General features: G+C 50.0%; 1 protein-coding gene across 1 annotated transcript in view; it reads left to right on the top strand.

Moving 5' to 3' along the window:
- Positions 1–403: 403 nt before the first annotated feature.
- Positions 404–22,493, top strand: part of LOC135892459 (sodium- and chloride-dependent betaine transporter-like) — a 56,988-nt gene continuing 34,898 nt past the window's right edge. Inside the window, exons 1-6 of the mRNA XM_065420252.1 lie at positions 404–551; positions 4,262–4,396; positions 5,156–5,296; positions 7,901–7,988; positions 16,204–16,336; positions 20,156–20,290. Of these exons, the coding sequence (XP_065276324.1) occupies positions 404–551; positions 4,262–4,396; positions 5,156–5,296; positions 7,901–7,988; positions 16,204–16,336; positions 20,156–20,290 (780 nt within the window). The remainder of the gene's footprint in view (positions 552–4,261; positions 4,397–5,155; positions 5,297–7,900; positions 7,989–16,203; positions 16,337–20,155; positions 20,291–22,493) is intronic.

Raw genomic sequence — 22,493 nt, 5'->3', positions numbered from 1 at the left:
TTAAAAAGGTTTTGTCATCAGCGACAGGGAGGCTATTGGGAATAAGAGGATGGGGATGAGGTGGGTCTAGTCAAAGGGAGTTGGAGATGAAGGTGGGGCCAGGATTCCGTTTCAGCTGATGACTCAATTTGCTTCCATCTTTTAAGAAACAGCCCCTTCCATGGTGCAGCTAGTTCTCAGATGGAGTTTCCCTGGACTACGCTGGGAATTGCCCTGAGCTGAGGCTTCTGTCACAACAATACGAATGTGTCCAGTTGGGTGGCTGAGTCCCTTCCCAGCTCATTTCACCTGTGTGTCCTGTAACAGCTTCTTACAGTCTGTGTTCTGTTTTCCCTCCCAGTTTCCCCTGCTCTGTTGGGCCATGGAGAGTAAAGCAGCTGTGGAGGCTGAGCCCCATGGGGGCATGGTGCTGCTCGAAAAGGTGAAGCCGGAAATGGAGCCAAGAGACCAGTGGCGTAATAAAATGGAGTTTATGCTCTCCATGGCTGGGGAGATCATCGGCCTGGGCAATGTCTGGAGATTCCCTTATCTCTGTTACAAAAATGGAGGTGGTAAGTCCATAAAAGCCCAGGCTGTGTGAGATGTTGGCCCAGGAATATGAGCACCAGAGCAGGCACTTTCATCTGTTCATATATACACGCCCATACATAGAGACCACGCCCACCCCCTGTACCTCCAGTGAAGCAATCACACAGCGAGGTGGATGTTCAGAGTAGCTCTGCCAGATGGAGAGGAGCAATCCAGCTTTCAGTAGGCTGCCCGTTTTAATAATGGATGAACCTTTAGGTTTGCCATTTGTAGAGGCAGCCAACAGGTGAGATGCTTATCTAAAATACAGCTGAATTATCAGAACCTTTGGGGGCTCCCTCCGCCAGGGAACCCACCCTATCAGTTCCCCCACCCAACAGTCCCTGGGACCCTTCCTCCCCAGCCCACGTGCATTCCACCTCCTCCCAGCTATTCCCAAGCACTCTCTGATCACAGCTGATCTTCTGTCAGGGGAAAACACTTTGTTGCTGTTATTAACAAGGACAAGTGCAGAGTCCTGCACTTAGGAGAGAAGAATCCTGTGCATTGCTACAGACTAGGAACCGAATGGCTAGGCAGCAGTTATGCAGAAAAGGACCTAGGGGTTACAGTGGACGAGAAGCTGGATATGAGTCAACAGTGTGCCCTTGTTGCCAAGAAGGCTAAAGGCATTTTGGGCTGTATAAGTAGGGGCATTGCCAGCAGATCGAGGGACGTGATCGTTCCCCTTTATTCGGCATTGGTGAGGCCTCATCTGGAGTACTGTGTCCAGTTTTGGGCCCCACACTACAAGAAGGATGTGGAAAAATTGGAAAGAGTCCAGCAGAGGGCAACAAAAATGATTAGGGGGCTGGAGCACATGACTTATGAGGAGAGGCTGAGGGAACTGGGATTATTTAGTCTGCAGAAGAGAAGAATGAGGGGGGATTTGATAGCTGCTTTCAACTACCTGAAAGGGGGTTCCAAAGAGGATGGATCTAGACTGTTCTCAGCGGTACCAGATGACAGAACAAGGAGTAATGGTCTCAAGTTGCAGTGCGGGAGGTTTAGGTTGGATAGTAGGAAAAACTTTTTCACTAGGAGGGTGGTGAAGCACTGGAATGGGTTACCTAGGGACGTGGTGGGATCTCCTTCCTTAGAGGTTTTTAAGGTTAGGCTTGACAAAGCCCTGGCTGGGATGATTTAGTTGGGATTCGTCCAGCTTTGAGAAGGGGGTTGGACTAGATGACCTCCTGAGGTCCCTTCCATCCCTGATATTCCATGATTCTATGATTTCCTTCTGGGCCTGGGCTCCTCCTCAAGGGCATCTGGACAACTGCCCCCCTATCCTGTATGTTCTGTGACCCAGGTGATGCTCCCGTCCTCACTAAACTCACCCTTCAGGCCTGACTGGCCCATGATTGTAGCCTTTCTCCCACTACTTTGGTATTTCTGGTAATCAGGGATCAGGAAACACTTATCCAAACACAGGTGTGTTATCCCCAGTGAATTCTAAAGCTGAGTAAGGTCACCGGATTTTCAAAGCCAAAAGGCAAGGCACTTGTCCTGGGGGTAAAGATGAATTTGAGGAGCTTCAGGAGGGTGTGCCTGGGGGGATGAGAAAGGAAAGGACACTTCTACCTCTTCCCCAGTAATAGATCTATAAGTAGCCAACCCCTGGCCAGGGGAAACATTCCCACAGAAAGAGTCCATCCCCCTTCACTGCTGCTTCTTGTATGACTTGCTTAATTCCTTAGTCCAGTAAAACTGCAGTAAGATCTTTTACATGGTTAAAAATGAGATTTTCTAGTGATCATAAAATGAAAGAGAGTGGGGGGGGGGGCGGGAGGATGGGGAAGAGAACTGAACATCACCAGTTTGTTTGTAAAAATGATTGGACTTTGGTTTATTGGGGAAAACTAAAATAATATAGTCCTGTCAGGTATTAAGAACACACCTTGTGCTCCCATTCCATGGTCAGGTCCTGACCTGAGATAATGTTTACAGTCATATATACCACTCCCTCTTTGACTTCCCAGTCAGTAAAGGCCAGGTCACAGTGACCTTGCATTTGGGTCTCTTCTGCCAGGTGAAGCAGGGGTATCAGGATTGATAATCCTTGCAGTCTCTATCCTGACCAGTGTCACTGAAAAGGCTACTTGCATACTTTCTGTTGCATTAAAAATTAAATTATTTGCCTCAATGATTATTTCTAATGTAGCTCTAACATATCAGGCTGTGATCTTGTTAGATCTCTCAAACTGACCACAGCTAGGTCTGGGCAAAACTTGGCTGGGAGACTACCACAGAAAATTCAAGATGCTGCAGAAAGTGGTTTTCATGTTCTAGTACAAAGCACCCTTCCCGTTGAGACCCAATGGCTCAGAACTGTGTTGGGGGGTCGGCTGACCACGTGTACAGTCATGAAAGCTTCCATGTCATTTTTTGCAAAAATAGATGTTAACCCTGGTATCCTGGCTAGAACTTTGGGAACTTCAGAACGGAAAGAAGCTTTATAAATGTAAGGTGGCACTCTTATAAATGATTATTGATTACATTGATCAGCCACTAGGACGATCAGAATCAGAAAACAGGGTATGGGATCTCCCTAAGGATTCATCTAATCAAGTACTGGATAATACTGTTGTCTCAGAAGAACTCTGACTGAAGGTCTTTTATGTGGCTGTGAAAGGACCAGCTGCCTTTATCTGAATACATACAGGATCTATGTTTCCTACTTCACATCTAGACAGGATCAGTTCATGAAGGGTCTGCTGGCCTTACTTCCCCTGCAACTATAATACATCCGTGTTTAGGGAACATTTTGATGTTGCTCTTTATTTTAACATTATTGGCATAAGAACAAGGAGAAATGTTCTTTATTTAGACCCAATTGTTAATTATCCATAATGGGAAGGAATGTGGGTCTGCATGACTGATTCTGGCAAGGGAGAAACAGATCTAAGAAGAACCAGATTTGCTTTTGAGAGAAGGAGCCCAAATCTTTCTTCCAAACATCTGTGTTTTTATCAGAGGACTGGGGCAAAGGATGGGAATATATTCACTTATCATTTGTTCCTTGTGTCTGATGAGGCCCTGAGGGCTGTTGATTCAACCAGGAGGAGAATGGCATTTGCCTGCCTTATGTCTGACGTTAGATTGAGGTGGGTGGGTTCTGAAGTGTGGAGTCCAGCTGCTCTCTTTGGAAAGGCAAATTAGGAGATGGGAGAAGGAAAGGCTGGAGACTAAACCAAGATCCTGGCAGCAGATTAGAAGCAACTGGAGAGAGCTGTCCTGTGACTGCTGGGTAAGGAGGACCCAGTTTGGATACAATAAAATTTCCTCTTACCTTCCCAAACCTTTGCTCAAACCAGTTTTAAGGGCTGAAAAGTATAGTCAACGTTTATTTTCTGTGGCTTTTTTTGTCGTCTTGCCATTCTGCTCTTCCAGGTTCTGCCCAGGACCAGACGCAGAAGTGCTGAAATAGCACGAGGACGGGGGTGCTTGTGGTATTTCCAGGACAAGAACAAGAAAGCCGAGAGGCTGTTCTCTTGCAAGATCTGCACAGTTTTGCAGGCCCACCAGGTCCATTTAGTTCAGATAGGCATTTACATTCCAGGGTGTTTACCTGAGCCTTGATGGTACATCTCGCTTGTTAGTGTACCTGGTAATGGGTGATGATGATAATGTCGAGTAGTAAAGATTCCTCCATTTGCTACCCACTCTCTCTCTCTCTCTCTCTCTCTCTGTGCAGGTGCCTTCTTTATCCCCTACCTCATCTTCCTCTTCACCTGTGGGATCCCAGTGTTCTTCCTGGAGACAGCGCTAGGACAGTACACCAGCCAGGGAGGGGTCACCGCCTGGAGGAAGATCTGCCCTCTCTTTGAAGGTGAGTCAATCAATGGGTTTCTCAGGTCCACGATGGAATTTCTGGGTCTCATGGGTTTTGTGTGAAAAATTTCAAAAGATCTAGTTCTTGTTCTGAAGCAGAACCAAAAACAAATGATAAAACCTGGACTTTTTTTGTGAAATGGAATTCTTGTTTTCTGGACAGCTCTACTTTAAAACCGCAGAGAATTAACCTCACAACTATCCTGAAGTTTTATGATCCCCATTTTACATAGGGGGAAACTGAGGCACGGAACGATTAAGTGTTTTGCTCAGATTGGCATTTGCTGATACTGGCAGAGCCAAGATTAGAAGGTACCTCCTAGAATCATAGAAGATTAGGGTTAGAAGAGACCTCAGGAGGTCATCTAGTCCAACCCCCTGCTCGAAGCAGGACCAACCACAACTAAATCATCCCAGCCAGGGCTTTGTCAAGCTGGGCTTTAAAAACCAATAAGGATGGAGATTCCACCACCTTCCTGACCCTATGCTTTTGCTCTGGCCCCATTCTTTGGGCGTGGGATGTAGTTAGCAGTGAAAACACTTTTTATTTCTGATTTCTGCACCATGATGAACCACATCTGGATCTCCCACCCTCAACCTGAGTCTTACAGGAATTTTTGGTGAACCAAATTGCTCATTAATCTGCCCGGCCCGCAACTCCAGTGGGATGGCCTATGGTACTATTTGAAACTAAAGTCTGATATATTTAAGGCTTGCCGGGGGGCCATTTCCTAACCCCTGTCACTTTCCCTCTTAGGAATTGGATACGCCTCACAAGTCATCGAATCCTATCTGAATATCTACTACATCGTCATCCTGTCTTGGGCTATCTTCTACCTGTTCAGCTCCTTTACTGCTGTGCTTCCCTGGGCCACCTGTAATAATCCTTGGAACTCAGGTACAGCTTCGGCTAGTCTGCTTCTGGAAAGAGGATCTGGGTTTGAAAACTTTCCATCAAAACTGCTTTTTGACAGAAAATTGGGTATTTGATTAAACACATTTTTTTGCACTGTTTGCTTTATGTGGAAAATTTTGAATTTTCATTGAAATATTCAGCTGAAAACTAAAATATTTTGATTTCAATATGCATTTGTGGGCCAAATGGGTGTTTGGTTTCCTCATGTGCAGGGCTGGATTTACACCTTGCATGCCCCTAGGCAGGGTCCGCACACCTTCCCTGGTGTCTGGGCAGCTGCGGGCCCCCTGGCTCGGAGCTCCCCACCCCTGCCCGCAGGGGCTCGGAGCTCCAGTCTCCTGCCACCCGTGACTCAGCGCTCCGGGGCCCCCACTGCCTACGGAGGCTGGGAGTAGCGCCCCCCTCCCACCACAGCAGCCAGGAGCAGCAGGGTCCCCCCACCGTTTGTGGCAGCTCGGATATCCGGGGCCCCCATTGCCAGGCAGCACCCGGGAGTTGTGGGTGATCCCCAGCCACTGCAGCAGCTGGGAGCTGTGGCAGATTAGCCACTGGGCCAGCAGGGCCCGTGCCCAGGGGTCCTGGTCAACTGGGGGCCCCCGGTACCCTGATCTCTTCCGCTGCCCGCCCAGGAGCGGGGTCAGGGCGCAGAGGCTTGCCCCACTCCCCCCACCCACCCGGTGCTCTTGATGGGGAGGGAGAGAAGCCCCCCGCACCCTGACCCGTCTACCCAGCAGGAGTGGCGGGTCGGGGGGAAGGCCAGGCAAGCCCCCGTGCTCTGACCCCATTTCCCCAGCAGGAGTGCAGGGGTGGGGGTGGAAGGGACTGCAGGTGTGTCCCCCCCACTTGCTCTGGCCCAGAGCCCCACGAACCCCTTATCCGCCCCTGGCTGGGAGCTCCAGGGGTCCCCGCTGCCTGGCAGCAGATGGGAACTGTGGGGTACCCCCACAGTGGCTCAGAGCACCCAGCCATTGTGGGCAGTGGGGGTACTGCCACTTTTAACTTTTAGGCATCCCGCCACCCAACCCCCTCCACCACAGACAGGGCCGGCTCCAGGGTTTTTGCCGCCCCAAGCAGCGGGGAAAAAAAAAAAGCCACGATCGCGAACGGCGGCACTTCGGCGGCAGCTCCACCGCATCGCTTTCTTCTTCAGGAGCACTTCGGTGGCAGGTCCTTCCCTCTGAGTGGGACCGAGGAACCCATGGCTGAATTGCCGCCGAAGAGCCGGACGTGCCGCCCCTTCCCCTTGGCCGCCCCAAGCACCTGCTTGCTGCGCTGGTGCCTGGAGCCGGCCCTGACCACAGACCCCGCACTGCCCCAACACACACATACCTCCCGCACCTCCCAGCCCCCCTCCACAAACCCCCCACTACCCAGAGCCTCTCCACAACCCCGCCAGAGACCTGCTCTGCCCCCTGACTGCACTCACCAGCCCCACTGGGAGGTGACTGTGTCTGCTGGGCTGAGCGAGGAGCGATCGAGCAGGGCTGCATGGGGCCATCTCTCGCTCAGCCGACTCTGGCCCCACCTCTGCTGGGACCTGGCAAAAATTGAATTTTTAGGTGCCCCTAGTCACATGCCTACTGTGCCTAATGGGAAATCCAGCTCTGCTCATGTGTCCATTCTTCGATATGGGCTGGGCTCCCCAGCTAGACTACTTCTCCCATGATGCACCATGGCCAGGATGCAACAGCCTCCTGACACCGTGAGGAGAGACCATGGTCATCATGGGTTAGGTAGTTTGACCAGGGAACTCGGCTCATAGCGGGAGCATGCGACATCCAAACTACAACTCTATGGCAGCATTTCTGAATCAAAATGTTTTGGTTTTCTATTTTTCACGGGAAATTCAAAATTTTCAGCAGCAAAAAAAGCCCATTTTCAGACCAGCTTTAGTCTGTAGTCCTCACCCCACTCTAAGCCATGGAAGGAGCTTTTCACTGGAGCTGGCACTGCCCTTATCTAGTGTGACAGGGTACAGCACAACCCACTCACTGCACCTCAGACCCTCAAGCATCTGGGCCAGCCTCCGTCACAGCAGAGAACTGTTTGTTCAGTCAGTCTTTGGCTCACTCAGGCCAGGTCTCTGCTAGGAGTGCACTGTCGGGATAGCTGTACCAGTGTACTGTACAGGCAAAGCACGTCTCATGTTATTGCAGCTTACACCGGCAAAATTGTGCTTTTTCCAGTATCGCTTACTCCAGCCTCTTCCCGCCCCCCGAAGGCGGGGCCTGACTCTCATAGTTCCACAAGCAGAGCTTTATTTGTGGGGAAAGCCAGGGAAATTCCTCTGACCGATCTCTTAACATTAAGTAACTTGCCAGCCTGGGTAACCATAGTCGCTGCCCCACAGTACCCTGCATTCCACAGCCATCTGGGTTCTATTCAGTAAGGAGTCTCCACTTCCCCCATCCCTCTGGCTGTTCCTGGACTAGGATTCTGGCAGGGGTGGAGGGAGAGTGAAGTTTTACAGGGCAGCGTGAAGTGTTTGTGTGCAGCTGCAGTGAACAGGGAGGAGGCGGGAGGGAGCACAAAGGCTGAGAAACATGAGAATTCTCCAGGCTCACCGACTTGCTTCCTCCTTTGTAGATCACTGTGTGGACTTTCTGAATCACTCTAACATGGAGAACTGGACAGCGCCTGCTAATGCCACCTCCCCAGTTACTGAGTTCTGGGAGTACGTACCCCGGTTTCAGACTCTTCTCTCCTCAAGCGGTCACAGCAGTGTGAATACTCCAAATGGAGTCTCTGTAAGGCCAAAAAAGATGTGCAAGTGCCGCATCTCAGAGCCCAGACCTATGGTATATCGCACATCATGGGGCACATGAGCACACTCACGGCACATGCAAACTTGCATTCTTACTGGGCCCACTTACTGACAAAAATCCATGGGGCACGTGGGCACTCCCAAGACACACGCTGTCTCACCCCATGCACCACACAGCCCCAAAGGTCAGACATTGACCCTTACCGAGAACACATGCACATACGCACACGGATACATTCTTTCTGACATGGCAGATGCACTCAGCACCCGCAGGTTGTGGATACACAGGGCCTGAACACTTGTTGGCAGGGCCGCCCTGACAGACACCTAGCGGGCACGCATGTATGCACACCAAGTGTGATGATCTATCTAGAGGAGGAGGCCAGGTGGGAGGGGGCTGGAAGAGATTCTGCAAAGATGCTCTGCGGTGAAGCAGGAAGAGACAAAGTAGCTTTCCCCCTTATTCTAATTGAGTTCCTTGTTCAGTGTTAGAGGAAAGCAACTTTTTCTGTGATCCTTTACTGCTGGGTACTGTGACAAAGTTCCTCCTCTATCTTGGTGGGTCCTGCGCTTATTGGCGGATTTTCTTGCCTCAGAGATTCACCATGTGGGTTGGGGAACAGCCCAGAGACCTTTCCCTTTGGAAGAACCCACAGTCCAGGTCAATTGGGAGGTTTGGGGGGAACCCGGGCCCGCCCTCTACTCCGGGTTCCAGCCCAGGGCCCTGTGGACTGCAGCTGTCTATAGTGCCTCCTGTAACAGCTGCATGACAGCTACAACTCCCTGGGCTACTTCCCCAGGGCCTCCTCCAAACACCTTCCTTCTTCTTACCACAGGACCTTCCTCCTGGTGTCTGATAATGCTTGTGCTCCTCAGTCCTCCAGCAGTACACCCTCTCACTCTCAGCTCCTTGCACCTCTTGCTCCCAGCTCCTCACACTCGCACCACAAACTGAAGTGAGTTCCTTTTTAAAGCCCAGGTGCCCTGATTAGCCTGCCTTAATTGATTCTAGCAGCTTCTTCTTAATTGGCTCCAGGTGTCCTAATTAGCCTGCCTGCCTTAACTGGTTCTAGCAGGTTCCTGATTAATCTAGTGGAGCCCCTGCTCTGGTCACTCAGGGAACAGAAAACTACTCATCCAGTGACCAATATATTTGCCCTCTACCAGACTCCTGTACCCCACTGGTCTGGGTCTGTCACATATCCCTTCCCCCTGCTCAACGCCAAGGGGTTGGGCAGCTTGGGACGCCAGACAGTGCACACGTGACAAGCCATCGGCGTTGCCATGATGGCTCCCTGCTCTGTGTTGCACACGGAACTGGAAAGGTTGGAGGGATAAGAACCATCTGGTCACCCTTGTGTTCTTCTCCTTGTTCCGTTGCATCCATTGAAGAGGGGCATGGTCGGTCACGAGAACAAATCTGCGCCCGAGCAGGTAGTAGCGCAATGTTTCCATGGCCCATTTTACAGCGAGACATTCTCTCTCCACAACTGCATATTTTTGTTCCCTTGGAAGGAGTTTCCGACTGAGGTATAGAATTGGGTGTTCCTCCTCCCCGACCATCTGTGATAGAACGGCCCCCACCCCTACTTCCGATGCATCCGTCTGCAGGATAAACTCCTTGGTGAAATCAGGGGCTATCAGTACGGGGTTATTGCAGAGGGCAGTCCGTAGGTCTGTGAATGCTTCCTCTGCTGCGTCAGAGCATCTCACCAGATCAGGTCCACGGGCTTTCACTAGGTCTGTCAGGGGGCTTGCCCTTGTGGCAAAGTGGGGGATAAATCGTCGGTAATACCCCACCACACCTAGGAACGCCCGGACTTGTTTCTTGCGACTTGGTCGGGGCCAATTTTGGATGGCCTCTAACTTGTTCACTTGGGGTTTTACCAGGCCTTTCCCCACAATGTAGCCAAGATATTTGGCCTCTGTAAACCCTACAGCGCACTTGGCAGGGTTTGCTGTAAGGCCAGCTTGCCTGAAGGTATCGAGGACTGCCTCCACCTTCTCCAGGTGGGTTTCCCAGTCTGTGGTATGAATGACCACATCGTCCAAGTAGGCAGCAGCATAACTGTTATGCGGGTGTAATAGCTTGTCCATGAGGCGCTGGAAGGTAGCTGGGGCCCCATGTAGTCCAAAAGGGAGGACAGTATATTGAAAAAGACCCTCTGGTGTAGAGAACGCAGTCTTTTCTTTTGCGTCTTCTGCAAGGGGAATCTGCCAGTACCCCTTTGTCAAGTCTAGGGTAGTCAAGTACCGGGCATCACCCAGACGGTCCACTAGCTCATCTATGCGAGGTATGGGGTACGCATCGAACTGGGATACTTCGTTTAGTCGCCGGAAGTCGTTGCAAAATCTTGTGGTGCCAACAGGTTTGGGCACCAGCACGATTGGGCTGGACCACTGACTGTGGGATTCTTCGATGATCCCCAACTCCAGCATTTTTTTTACTTCTGCTTTTATTTCCTCCCTTTTTGCCACTGGTACCCGATAGGGCCTCATTGTTACTCTGGCCCCAGGGTTCGTGACAATGTGGTGATATGTCTCGGTTGTTCGACCTGGTTTTGTCGAGAACACATCTTGGTTCCGGAAGATCATCTCAGATACCTCATTCTTCTGGTCTGGTGTTCAATCGGGAGACACTCTCACCTGTTTGGAAGGCTTGTTTTCCTGGGTTAGGTCTTTTTGAACCGTTGTGCATGCCTCTTGTGCATGCCAGGGTTTCAGAAGGTTAACGTGATAAATCTGTTCTTGTTTTCTGCGTCCTGGCTGCCGCACCTTGTAGGTTACTTCCCCCACGGGTTCAACCACCTCATAGGGCCCCTGCCATTGGGCCAGAAGCTTGCTTTCTGCCGTGGGTACCAACACCATAACCCGATCCCCTGGTTGGAACTGTTGCACTTTTGCCTGGCAATTGTAATGGGTTCGCTGGGCCTTCTCCAAATGTTCCCGTACAATAGGGGTAACCCGGGCTATCCGGTCTCGCATCTGCATTACATGCTCTATTATATTTCTCCCCTCATTGGGTTCCTCTTCCCAGATCTCTTTGGCTATATCTAGTATGCCACGGGGGTGACGCCCGTATAATAACTCGAAGGGGGAAAACCCAGTTGAGGCCTGTGGTACCTCCCGGATAGCGAACATAAGGTAGGGTAGTAGGGTGTCCCAATCCTTCCCGTCCCGACTTACCACCTTCCTTATCATAGCCTTGAGGGTTCGGTTAAACCTTTCTACCAACCCATCAGTCTGCGGATGGTAGACCGAAGTTCTCAGGGTATGTATATGGAGCAGCGTACAGAGGTCCTTCATTAGCTTCAACATAAATGGGGTTCCTTGGTCGGTTAATATCTCCTTTGGTAGCCCCATTCGGGAAAAGATCCCCACCAGCTCTTTGGCTATAGTTTTAGAGGCCGTGTTCCGCAGGGGGACGGCTTCTGGGTAGCGAGTAGCATAGTCCAAAACAACAAGTATATATTGGTGGCCCCGAGCCGTCTTCTCCAGGGGTCCCACTAGGTCCATGGCTATTCGCTCGAAGGGGACCTCTATAATGGGAAGGGGTACTAAAGGTGCCCTCAAGTGGGGACGGGGACTGTGCAGCTGACACTCCGGGCAGGAGGCACAGTACCTCCGCACTTCTTCATGTACTCCAGGCCAGAAGAACCATCGTAGGACTCGTGCCAGGGTCTTCTCTACCCCCAAATTCCCCCCAAAAAGATGACTATGAGCAAGACTTAATACAACGTTCTGGTGTTTTTGAGGAATTAGGATCTGCTGTACCTTCTGCCCCTGTACTGGTGCAACCCGGTATAAGAGATCCTTCTTCATTATGAAGTAGGGTCCTGGTCCCTGGGTTTTTCCTTCCACGGGGACCCGACCTATTTCAGTCACCTCCTACCTAATGTTGTCATACCTTGGGTCTTCTGCCTGGTCCCGTCCAAAATTTCCTCTCCCGGGGCTAATCTGCCCAAGATCTACGGGCCCAGTCTCTGTTGCCTCTACTGGTTCAGAAGCATTAGGGTGGGGGTCAGACTCAGGTGCTTCTCCCTCCTGCGTGGCCTCCTTTTCAGCTGCGCGGGTCCTCCTACCTACAAGAGCGACCCTCTGGCTTTGGGTCAGTATTCGGGTTCCCAAGGCCTTAGCTGCCCTTCTTTCCCTTTTTGTCTTTCTACCCTGTCTGGGAGTGGAGAACAAATCTGGGGATATTTCAGAGAAGATTGGGGGTTGACAGTCTGCTGTGGATGCCTCACCAATTTTAGGGTCCCCATCTTTCTCCAATCCCCCTACTGGGAGTAAGTTTCCAAACCCTGGGAAGTCCCTCCCTATGAGCATGGGCTGCTCCTGGGTATGGGAGTTTAGGGACTACACCTGCTGCTACCTCAGTAGTGTTCCCTTGGATCTCAATTTTTACTGGGATGGTGGGGTAATAACTAACTGTCCCACGGACACATGTTATCCCCGTATGTTTAGCCTGCAGCAGCTGACTACGCTTCACGAGCTTCCCTGAGATAAGCGTGATAGCACTCCCCGAATCAACCAGTGCCGTGGTCCCTAACCCATTTAGTTTCACTGGTCTGGTATACATATGTGGGGTTAGTGAGACCCCCACAAGGTGGATTAGGGAGCATGGATCTGCCCAGTTCCCCCGGTTACACTGCATAGGCTCCTCAGCATTGGGACACTGTGCAGCTATGTGTCCCCACTCCCCGCAGGCATAACATCTGGATGGAGCCCTAGGCGTTCCCCGATCTCTTGTTTTGGGCTGTCTAACATCACGATCCTCTTCTCCCTCAGTGCTCCGACTCTTTGTGGCCTCTAATGGGCCTTCAGCCTCTCTCTTTTTCCACCTGGGCCCTCCTGGTGGCCCAGTCACCCGAACTTTAGGGCTTGGTGCTCTAGTTTAACCCAGGGTGCCTCTTCCTTAACTGGTCAGGTCAGCTCCCTTGCTGTCCTTCGCCTCTCTACCAGGGCGACAACCTCGTCATAGGTAGAGGGTTCGTTCTGGCTTACCCAGGCATGAAGGTCTGGTGGTAGTCCCCTTATGTATCGGTCGATGACCAGAACCGCTAGTATCTCTTCCGGACTCCGGGACTCTGTTTGCAACCACTTTCGTGCGAGATGGATGAGGTCATACAATTGGGACCGTGGAGTTTTGTCTTCCTGGTACCTCCAACCGTGATACTGCTGGGCCCGCACTGCTGTTGTTACCCCAGATCTGGCCAGGATCTCTGCTTTCAGCTGGGGGTAGTCTGCGGCAGCCTCTTCAGGCAGATCATGGTAGGCCTTCTGGGCCTCCCCACACAGGAATGGGGCAAGGATGCCAGACCACTGATCTCGAGGCCAGGCCTCCCGTAGGGCTGTCCTCTCAAAGGCCAGAAGGTATGCCTCTACATCATCCTCCCGTGTCATTTTCTGCAGCCAATGGCTGGCCCGTATGAGCCGCGTCCCATCATGGCCGCGATTCAGCTCTGTAAGGGACTTTACCTGGTTTACCAGTTCCCGCAACATAGCTCGGTCTTGAGCAGCCTGGTCCATCAGCAGGCGATTAGTCTCTTGCTGCAGCCGCACTGCCTCCTGTTGGGCGGCTGCCTAGACACGGGTAGCCTCCTGCTGGGCCACCGTAGCTTGTATCAGTGCCCGCACTACGTCATCCATTGTAGTGGGGAAAAAAAATAAACCCTCTCCCTTTTTTTTTTTTAAATCACCCTCCTTCTTCTGCCGCGCTGTGCACCCCAAGATCCCACTACTGACACCAGTGTGACAAAGTTCCTCCTCTATCTTGGTGGCTCCTGCGCTTATTGGCAGATTTTCTTGCCTCAGAGATTCACCGTGTGGGTTGGGCAACAGCCCAGAGACCTTCCCCTCTGGGAGGGCCCACAGTCCAGGTCAATTGGGAGGTTTGGGGGGAACCCGGGCCCGCCCTCTACTCCGGGTTCCAGCCCAGGGCACTGTGGACTGCAGCTGTCTATAGTGCCTCCTGTAACAGCTGCATGACAGCTACAACTCCCTGGGCTACTTCCCCAGGGCCTCCTCCAAACACCTTCCTTATTCTCACCGCAGGACCTTCCTCCTGGTGTCTGATAATGCTTGTGCTCCTCAGTCCTCCAGCAGCACACCCTCTCAGCTCCTTGCGCCTCTTGCTCCCAGCTCCTCACACTCGCACCACAAACTGAAGTGAGTTCCTTTTTAAAGCCCAGGTCCCCTGATTAGCCTGCCTTAATTGATTCTAGCAGCTTCTTCTTAATTGGCTCCAGGTGTCCTAATTAGCCTGCCTGCCTTAACTGGTTCTAGCAGGTTCCTGATTACTCTAGTGGAGCCCCTGCTCTGGTCACTCAGGGAACAGAAAACTACTCATCCAGTGACCAGTATATTTGCCCTCTACCAGACTCCTGTACCCCACTGGTCTGGGTCTGTCACAGTACCTAATGCACCCCGTGAAAACACCCAGAGGGCAAACAGACGTAGCACCCGAGAAGAGTCCTGAAAAGAGAACTGCTGCAAAATACACTCTAGGGAATCATCCAGCACGGCCCTCAGAGGGCGTGAAAAATATGGGAGTTGTAATTCTAAGGACTCACACTCACAACCGTGCCCCCCACCCAATCTAGGAAAGTCACGGGAAGCAAGTGGGAATCAGGGGCTCAATCACAATAGCACATTTTCATCCATCACTTTCAAAGTGCTTTGCAAAGGTGATCGGTATCCATTATCCCACTTAGCCTGTCTGGGTATGTCTACACAGCAACTAGACACTCACGGCTGGCCTGTGCCAGGCGACTCGGGCTTGCGGGGCTGTTTCATTGCTGTGTAGATGTCCAGGCTTGGGCTGGAGCCTGGGTTCTAGAACCCTGCCGGGTGGGAGGGTCCCTGATTCTGGGCTCCAGCCCGAGCTCAGGAATCTACATTGCAGTGAAACAGCCCCGCAGTCCAACCCCTGTGAGCCTGAGTCAGCTGGCACGGGCCAGCTGTGGGTTTTTCTTTGCTGTGTCTCAGCTTCCCCATTGGTGAAGTGACTTGTCGAATGCCACAGGATGAGCCAGAGGAAGAGCTGGGACTTCAGTGTCAGGCTCCTGTGCCCTGGGACCATCTACCAATAGCTACAAAAACCATTGTGATTTCAGTACAACATTGCCGGCTACAAGGGAGCCCCTAGAGTTCGGGGTGGGGGTGGGGGTTGTCCGGGAGGACATAGAGTTGTCATAGCTATTAGGGTAGTGAGAGGCTGCAGGGGAACTGTCTGGACATGGTGGTCAGCTCTCACATGGTCCCTGTTACGCTATGTCAACATTATGAACGGGGGTGTGTGGTCCCAGCTCTTGTAGATATACTGATGCCAGCTCTCATCTGAGCTAGCATGCTTCAAATAGTAGAAATAGTAGTGTAGCCACGGTAGCATGGGCAGAAACAGCACCGTGCTAACTGCCCTGAGTACAAACCTCCTGAACTCCATGGGTACGTAGTGGGAGCTGCTAGCACAAGCCACTCCTGCCCATGCTACCACGGCTACACTGCTATTGTCAGTGTGCTAACTCAGGTGAGTGTGAGGGCGAGTATGGCTGGGTGAAGTGGGAATCACCCCGCTCATCGTGTAGACATAACCTTAGGGAGCCTGGGTGCTGAGGGGAACCTGTAGGGATGAATGAGGGCCATAACCATAAGGGTTCCTGGAGAGAGCCATAGAACATGGGGTGTTTGGAGGAAACAAAGTAGCCAGCAGGTGATTAGGAGCCATTGATGATACCGGGGGGCTGCAGGGGAGGCTGCTGATGGAGTGTGGCCTGCGAGGCAGCCAAAGGGATGGCAGTGATGTGAGATCGGGAGTGACTGTGCTGTGAATGGTTGGGGGCTGCAGTGGGGCTATTGAGGGCTTTGGGAGAGTTGGAGAGCCCAGGCTGACTAAAGGGTGAGGTGGAACTGCAGGGCCAGGCTGCAAGGGGATCCCAGAGACACCTAAGGCATTGTGGTGACCAAGAATACAGTATTGCTGTCAGGGCTAGGGTGACTGGAAGCAGGAGTGATGGGGGAGATTGGGCAGCTGCGCTATGGGATGTGTATGAAAACTCTGGGCGGGGGGCTGCTGGAAGAGTCAAGTCTGGGATGTTAACTTTTCTCTCTCCTCCTGCACTGGCAGGAAGCGAGCCCTGGGGCTCACAGACGGTATTCACAATCTGGGCACTGTGCGCTGGGAGCTGGCTCTCTGCCTCCTGCTCGCCTGGGTCATCTGCTACTTCTGCATCTGGAAAGGAGTCAAGTCCACAGGCAAAGTAAGAGCAAACTCTGTCCCCTTAGTCCCTAAACCTCCTCCTAGCTGCCATTATATCTCTTTCCCCCCCTTCTTAGCCTTCTCCAGGATACAGAGAGAGAAGAAATGACGCAGGGAACACACAAGACATAGGGCCATACTCGGATTGGTATGGGTGGGTGCAACTGCATTGAAGTCACAGCTGCTTACGCTGTGTCTGAATTTAGTCCATTATGAGAAGAGCAAAGAAAGTCAGTCAATCAGAGGGGAGACAAGGGAAAGATCTTAGAAGAAATGGTGAAGTCCTAGACCAGCATGGTCCACTGTAATGGGGAAACCTTGTGAAAGACGCTGCTTCACCATTAGCAACACACAATCATCCAGTTGCTGCTGATGCACAGTCCCCAAGTGGTCTGGTGGCTTTTGCAACATTAGCCTGTTTTAGTGTCAAATCTCCAATCACCAATAATAATTAAACACCAGAGCTCAGTGAATATCCCACTAGAAATAATCTCCTTAGGGGGTTCATCACGGTTACCTCCCACTTCCTCATTATTTGTAATTTCTCAGTTTGGGGGTTTTCTGTCTTTTTTCTTTAACTCAATGGATTGCTCACAAACAGGGCGCTGCTGTGAGCATTCCACACTCAATACTGAAAATTTGAGCTTGGCTGGCTGGTTGTGATTGTATAAGTCACATGGTATTGTTTCTATTCCTGGATTGGATGAGCATAACATATTTCACATGGGAGGCTTAAAGAAGCCACTCAGGCTTCAATGGTGCAGGGCTGAAGTATAACCCCCTGAGCAGCGGTGAGGGTGGGTTATACTACTCAGGGTTGGTCTTGCACATTTCTAGAGGACCTGTGACAATCGCTGAGGGGTGAGTGGCCAGTTTCTTCAATCCCCTTCTTCCATAAAAGATGTTTCCCACTATTTGCTCTCTCTCCATCCATGAAGCTCCCATCACTCTCACCTTTTCTTGGTACAGGACGCATCCTTCACAATAGACACATCTCTTTAGTTCTGGGTCAATGAGCTCCTGAGTCCACACGGCTGTCTTCATCCCCCATATTTACAACCTTTTTACCACTGTAACCCTTCTGCCCCTCTGAGTTGGCAGTAACAAGGGCCAGGTTCAGTATCTAGGGGTTCTGTTTCAATAACGCAATGCAAAACCGGCTCGAGCCCCCACCCAGTGACCTGGGACAATTACATACCACCCCCCGGGTGCCTCTAGGAGGCAATACTTCCCCTCTCGCACGCACGGAGTCTGAGTGTAGCAAAAGCCTTTTAATAAAGGAGGGAAACAATGCGGTTATGTTGGGGAAACACCACAAACAGGATTCATAACACAAACCATGAGCAAAAGACCCACCTCCAAGTAAGTTTGGCAGTGTCCTTTTCCCCTCAGGGTCTTAAGTCCAATCACCCCAAAGTCCAACAACCCCAAAGTCTCTGTCCCTGGTCAGTGCTGCCCCAGAGTTCAAAAGTTTATCTGCAAAGTTTTACCCCCCCAGCCTGGGCGGAAATGAGGGGGGGAACACAGGATGTTAAGGGGCACCTTACGTGGTCCGAGGCCGACTGCCCAACCTCTCCGTGGAGTTCTGCTGCAGCCTTTACCACTAATGGCTCCGCTCTACCAGCCGCGCTGCGCCGCTCTGCTCCGCCAGCCGTCCCCCAAACTGCTCCACTCTGCTCCCCGTTCCATGGGCCGCTCCAACTGTCCCACAAACTGCTCAGCTCTGCCAGCCGCTCCACTCCACCAGCCGTCCCCTGAACCGCTCCAGCTGCCCCCACAAATGGCGCAGCTCCACTCTGCGCTGCTCACTGTTCTATGGGCCGCTCCAACTGTCCCACAAACTGCTCGGCTCTGCCAGCTGCTTAGCAATATATCTTCAGGCTCCCCCCCCGGTTAACACAGCACTGAGTGATCTCAGCTCAGCAATTTTAGCTCTTTTAGTGATTTCAGCTTGTAGTAGGGGAGCCCCAGTGCTGGTGCACCATTGGCCCAAAGTGAATTCAGCTCAGCAATCTCTAGCTAGACTCCTAATGGAAGCAAACTTAGCTCTGCTATTCAACACTGGAGAGAGGAAGTAGTGCAGTTGGTGTTCCAGGCCCGCAAAAGGGGCCCATACCATCAAGTACACATACCTGTCCCCAACCTCTCTCAATTCACTGGGTTTTGTAACCCATGCCCCTTGTCTACTTAGTTACTGGTGAGTCCCTCTGTCATACAACAGTTCCACTGGCCTTGATGCACAGAATCAGGGTAACAACACTTTATTCTTCCTGCCCCGATAACAGAGAAACTGGGGATCCCACACCAGCCAAAGTAACCACTTTCAGTTGTTGTTGTCCCAGGCTAGGCGGGTGGGTGTGCCTATGCAAACAAGATCAGCCCCTGAAGTTCTTTTCCACCCTCGCCATAATTCACCACCAGATGTCAGGGTAGAGCTTATCCTGACTCTGCTTACACCACTGTGCTCCTTGGGCTCAGATGGGAACATGTGGAGCCTGCAAGACTCTTTGCCTTTAATGGAAATGTACTGAGTTGCTCTCTCCTGCTTGCTGCATATGTGTGGAGACCCAGGGGACTCAATTAAAATCCATGTCTCCTCCCCACTCTTCTCTCTTTGCACTTCAGAAAACAATCAAATACTGAATTGTAAACATGCAGATTTAAAAAGATACTTTAAAATGATGTTGAAAAATTGGAAAGGATTCAGAAGAGCTACAAGAATGATCTGATGCCTGGAAAATCTGTCTTACAGTTAAAGCCAACCTGGAAATGGTTTTCCTGTCCTGTGAAAACTTCTGAGATTTCAAAAAACGTTTCCCCTCCTGAATCAGGACAAAAGGTCAAAACATTAAATTTTTTTCACAAACTGAAAATAAAATAAAAATAAAATTCAATTTGGATCAATTGAAATGTCAAGTTTCAATAATTTTGCAATGTTTCATTTCTATTATAAGTTTTCAACTTTTTTTTTTACTTCCATTAGTTTAGTTTTCTAAACCTAAAATTGTTTTGAACTGGTAAGCCAGAATTTGTCATGTTGGCAATTTTAAAATTTAATATACAAAACATTTTGAGTACCCATTTGTGGAAACTGACCCTTTTCAATGAAAAGTTTTGGTTTTGACAAATCTGCATATTTTGATGGGCAAAAATAGTTTGATCAAAATTTTTCCAACCATATCTACTGACAGTGAGAGACTAAAGAAAGTTCAATCTAATTATCTTAACAAAGACAAATCACAGTCAAATAACACAGTTTGACATTTGAATATTTGCAATTGATCCATAGTGTGAACAAAAATTCAAAAGGATATTATTTGAGTGAATCTGAATAATGAATACCTTTAGGGAAATTGCAGCTTGCTCACTGATATTCAATTCCATAAGCAGAAAAAAGGGCTTGATGAATGATTCATTCTGCTCAAACCGTTCCCTAAACCAATGCATTTCATTTCCCACACAAAAGAGAGGACAGGAGGGCTTTACAAAAACTGTGGTCAAGGCTTTCAAAAACACGTCAAGATTTTGGGGGCTCTCAGATTCAAGTTGAGATGCCTTAAGGAGGCTAAATTTTTCAGTGTGGTAAGCAATCACGCTTTGAAAATTGCTGCCTTGTCCCCCTCAAATTCACTGCTCACTTTTGGAAATCTTGGCCATGAATAGAAATATTTTCATGACCTTTAATTAGAATTCAGTGAAAGCAGAGGCTTTGGGGATTTAAAGACTCAGGTGTTGTTAATAATAGAGTTAGGGGATTTGCTTTGGATGTATAATCTATAGGGTGACAACATCCCCTTTTTATCCTTCTCTCTGCTTCCAGGTTGTTTACTTCACTGCCACATTTCCCTACTTGATGCTTTTTGTCTTGCTGATTCGAGGGGTCACCCTGCCTGGTGCTGCTGAGGGGATCATGTTCTACCTGAAGCCAGACATGTCCAGGCTTGCAGACCCACAGGTGAGTGAATACAGCCTGATACTGTGAGGTGTGGAGAGACTCCAACAAAGTGGTGATGGGAAAAGCAGGGGTTCAGCACCTCACAGGATCAGGCCTTAATTGACTGCTATCTAGATCAGGTTGGACTTCCCTCCCCTAAGAGACTGACAAAATACTGAGGCCTCTTTAAAAGGGTTGATGGGGGAATCTCAGCCCAGCACAAATATAGCCTTTTTGTCAGGGTATTTTAAACATATGGATGTGTTAGGTCATTGCCATTTAGGGGCTTGGCAAATGCAGAAGCATCTATGAAATATTCAGTGTATGACAGATGGTTTTGTTGAGTCTTAAGTGAAATGATGATGAACAAAAGGAGAAAAAACCTCTCTCTTCATGCTCTCTGGCCCAGCTTGAGCTTTTCTTGGAAGAGGCTGGAGCTTCCTCAGGGAGACGAGCTTCCTAGTATAAGACAAACTGCAGTAGATGTGTAGGTAACTATTGGAGCTACAAATGGTCAGTTTTATAAACAAGAGCCCGTTTATTCCGAGATTCGGCATTTCTGGCATTTGCTGTGAAATCAGCACCTTCTTACAGAATTGTGCTCCAGAATCTCGGCTTTAATTTAAAAAACATTATGTTTCTAGCCCTTATCCATATGGGGGGAAAAAGCTTGAAAGAGTGTAACTTGCATTCACTGTTAGTTCCCTGAGTTTGCAGAACTCCAAACTATTGTTCCATGCATCCCAATGGGGTGTTAATTCTGAGACCTAACGGAAGGTATTTAAACGTTAATTATTTCACTGCTGATTATTGTAGCAAAAGCAATCAGCTAATGTGCTTTTCCCACAATCTCAAACTGTCTCCCGCATCTTCCCGCATGGCAAAAAGCCCAACTGCTCCCTACCCAGCTGCTAACACTTCCAGCTTCCCCGATGACTTTCAGATGCAGTTATGTCTTGTCAACACAAAAATTGGTGACATGTTGAAAACATGGAGACAGCCTAAATTAAATGGAATTTTAATATGAAAATAAACAACACAGGAGCTGAGTGTTTTATTCGTGTTCAGTTAATTCATTAAAACCTCCATTTTCTAACCTTAATGAAGTTGATATGGAATTTCTGGTCTGCCATGTGGGAGAGCTGCAGGAGCCAGACACCTTGCTGCAGAATTTGAGTCTAGCTTGTTGTGGAGAAGGTTGGACCTTGATTATAATGGGGTGGGGGGGGACAAAGGGGGCAAGGTTCCTTGGTGCATCTGTAGGTCTGGATCCATGAGGGATCTCAGTTAATTCAAACAGCAGTGGCTGGCTGCCTGTATTTGAAAGCCTGCCAATTTGCAGCCACTTGGAAGCCTGCTGGCCACCGTTTAGGGGACAGCAAGGATACTGGACAAGGTGTTCCTTCCTGGCTGTTAACTTGCTACCAATATCCTTCCCTGGCTGTGTGGAAGATTCTGAGCACTGCAGCCCATCTTTGTGGCTCTGTATACTAGCATCACACGGTGTGAGAGAAAGTGCTATCAATACAGTGAAGTGGAGGAGGAGCCAGCGGCTGAAGGCTGAAATAACAACAAACTCTGCTGCTCTGGATGGGTGCCGGGATGAGTTAATGGTGGTGATGAGATACTATGAACCCAACATCTCCTGGCTGCTCCCGTTGTCCTGATCTTCCTCCACCCTCATGTGTAGGGAATACCGGGTGGTGTGGTGTCATATAAAGGTTTTATTGGCACTTGTTTGGGATGGCTTTGTGATATACTCATGTTTTTTTTCACTCCCAAGCAGCTAAGTGATCTCCAACTTGTTCTGGTACAGTCTTTATACCATGCCACATCCCCATGCACCCTCTCTGTACATTCTGCGGGCAGTTTAACTTAGAAAAAATGAAAGGTGTTTGGAATTGATCTCGCCCCTGAATCACTGCCTCGGGAACGGATGATGACAGCCCTCTTGGAATATGCCCTCCATCAGGGTAGCTGGTGAAGGACAGATTATGCAAAAGACACCCTAGGGCAGGGATAGTCAATTATTTTTTGTCAAGGTCCAAATTTCCTGGTCAAGGTATAGTCCAGGTCCAGACTCCAGAGAAATATTTTCACACCTCAATAACAATAATGATGATAGTAAGCAAATACAAAGATTTTGTCCGTTCGAAAGTATCTGGCAGTCCAGATTTGCCTCACGGTCTGCCTATTGACTGCCCCTGTCGGAGGGCTTAAAAAT

This window comes from Emys orbicularis, chromosome 1 (assembly GCF_028017835.1).
Source record: "Emys orbicularis isolate rEmyOrb1 chromosome 1, rEmyOrb1.hap1, whole genome shotgun sequence".
In the NCBI taxonomy this organism is placed as follows: Eukaryota; Metazoa; Chordata; order Testudines; family Emydidae; genus Emys; species Emys orbicularis.
The sequence above is the reverse complement of the archived record's forward strand: the minus strand, read 5'-3'. Positions and strand labels throughout refer to the sequence as shown.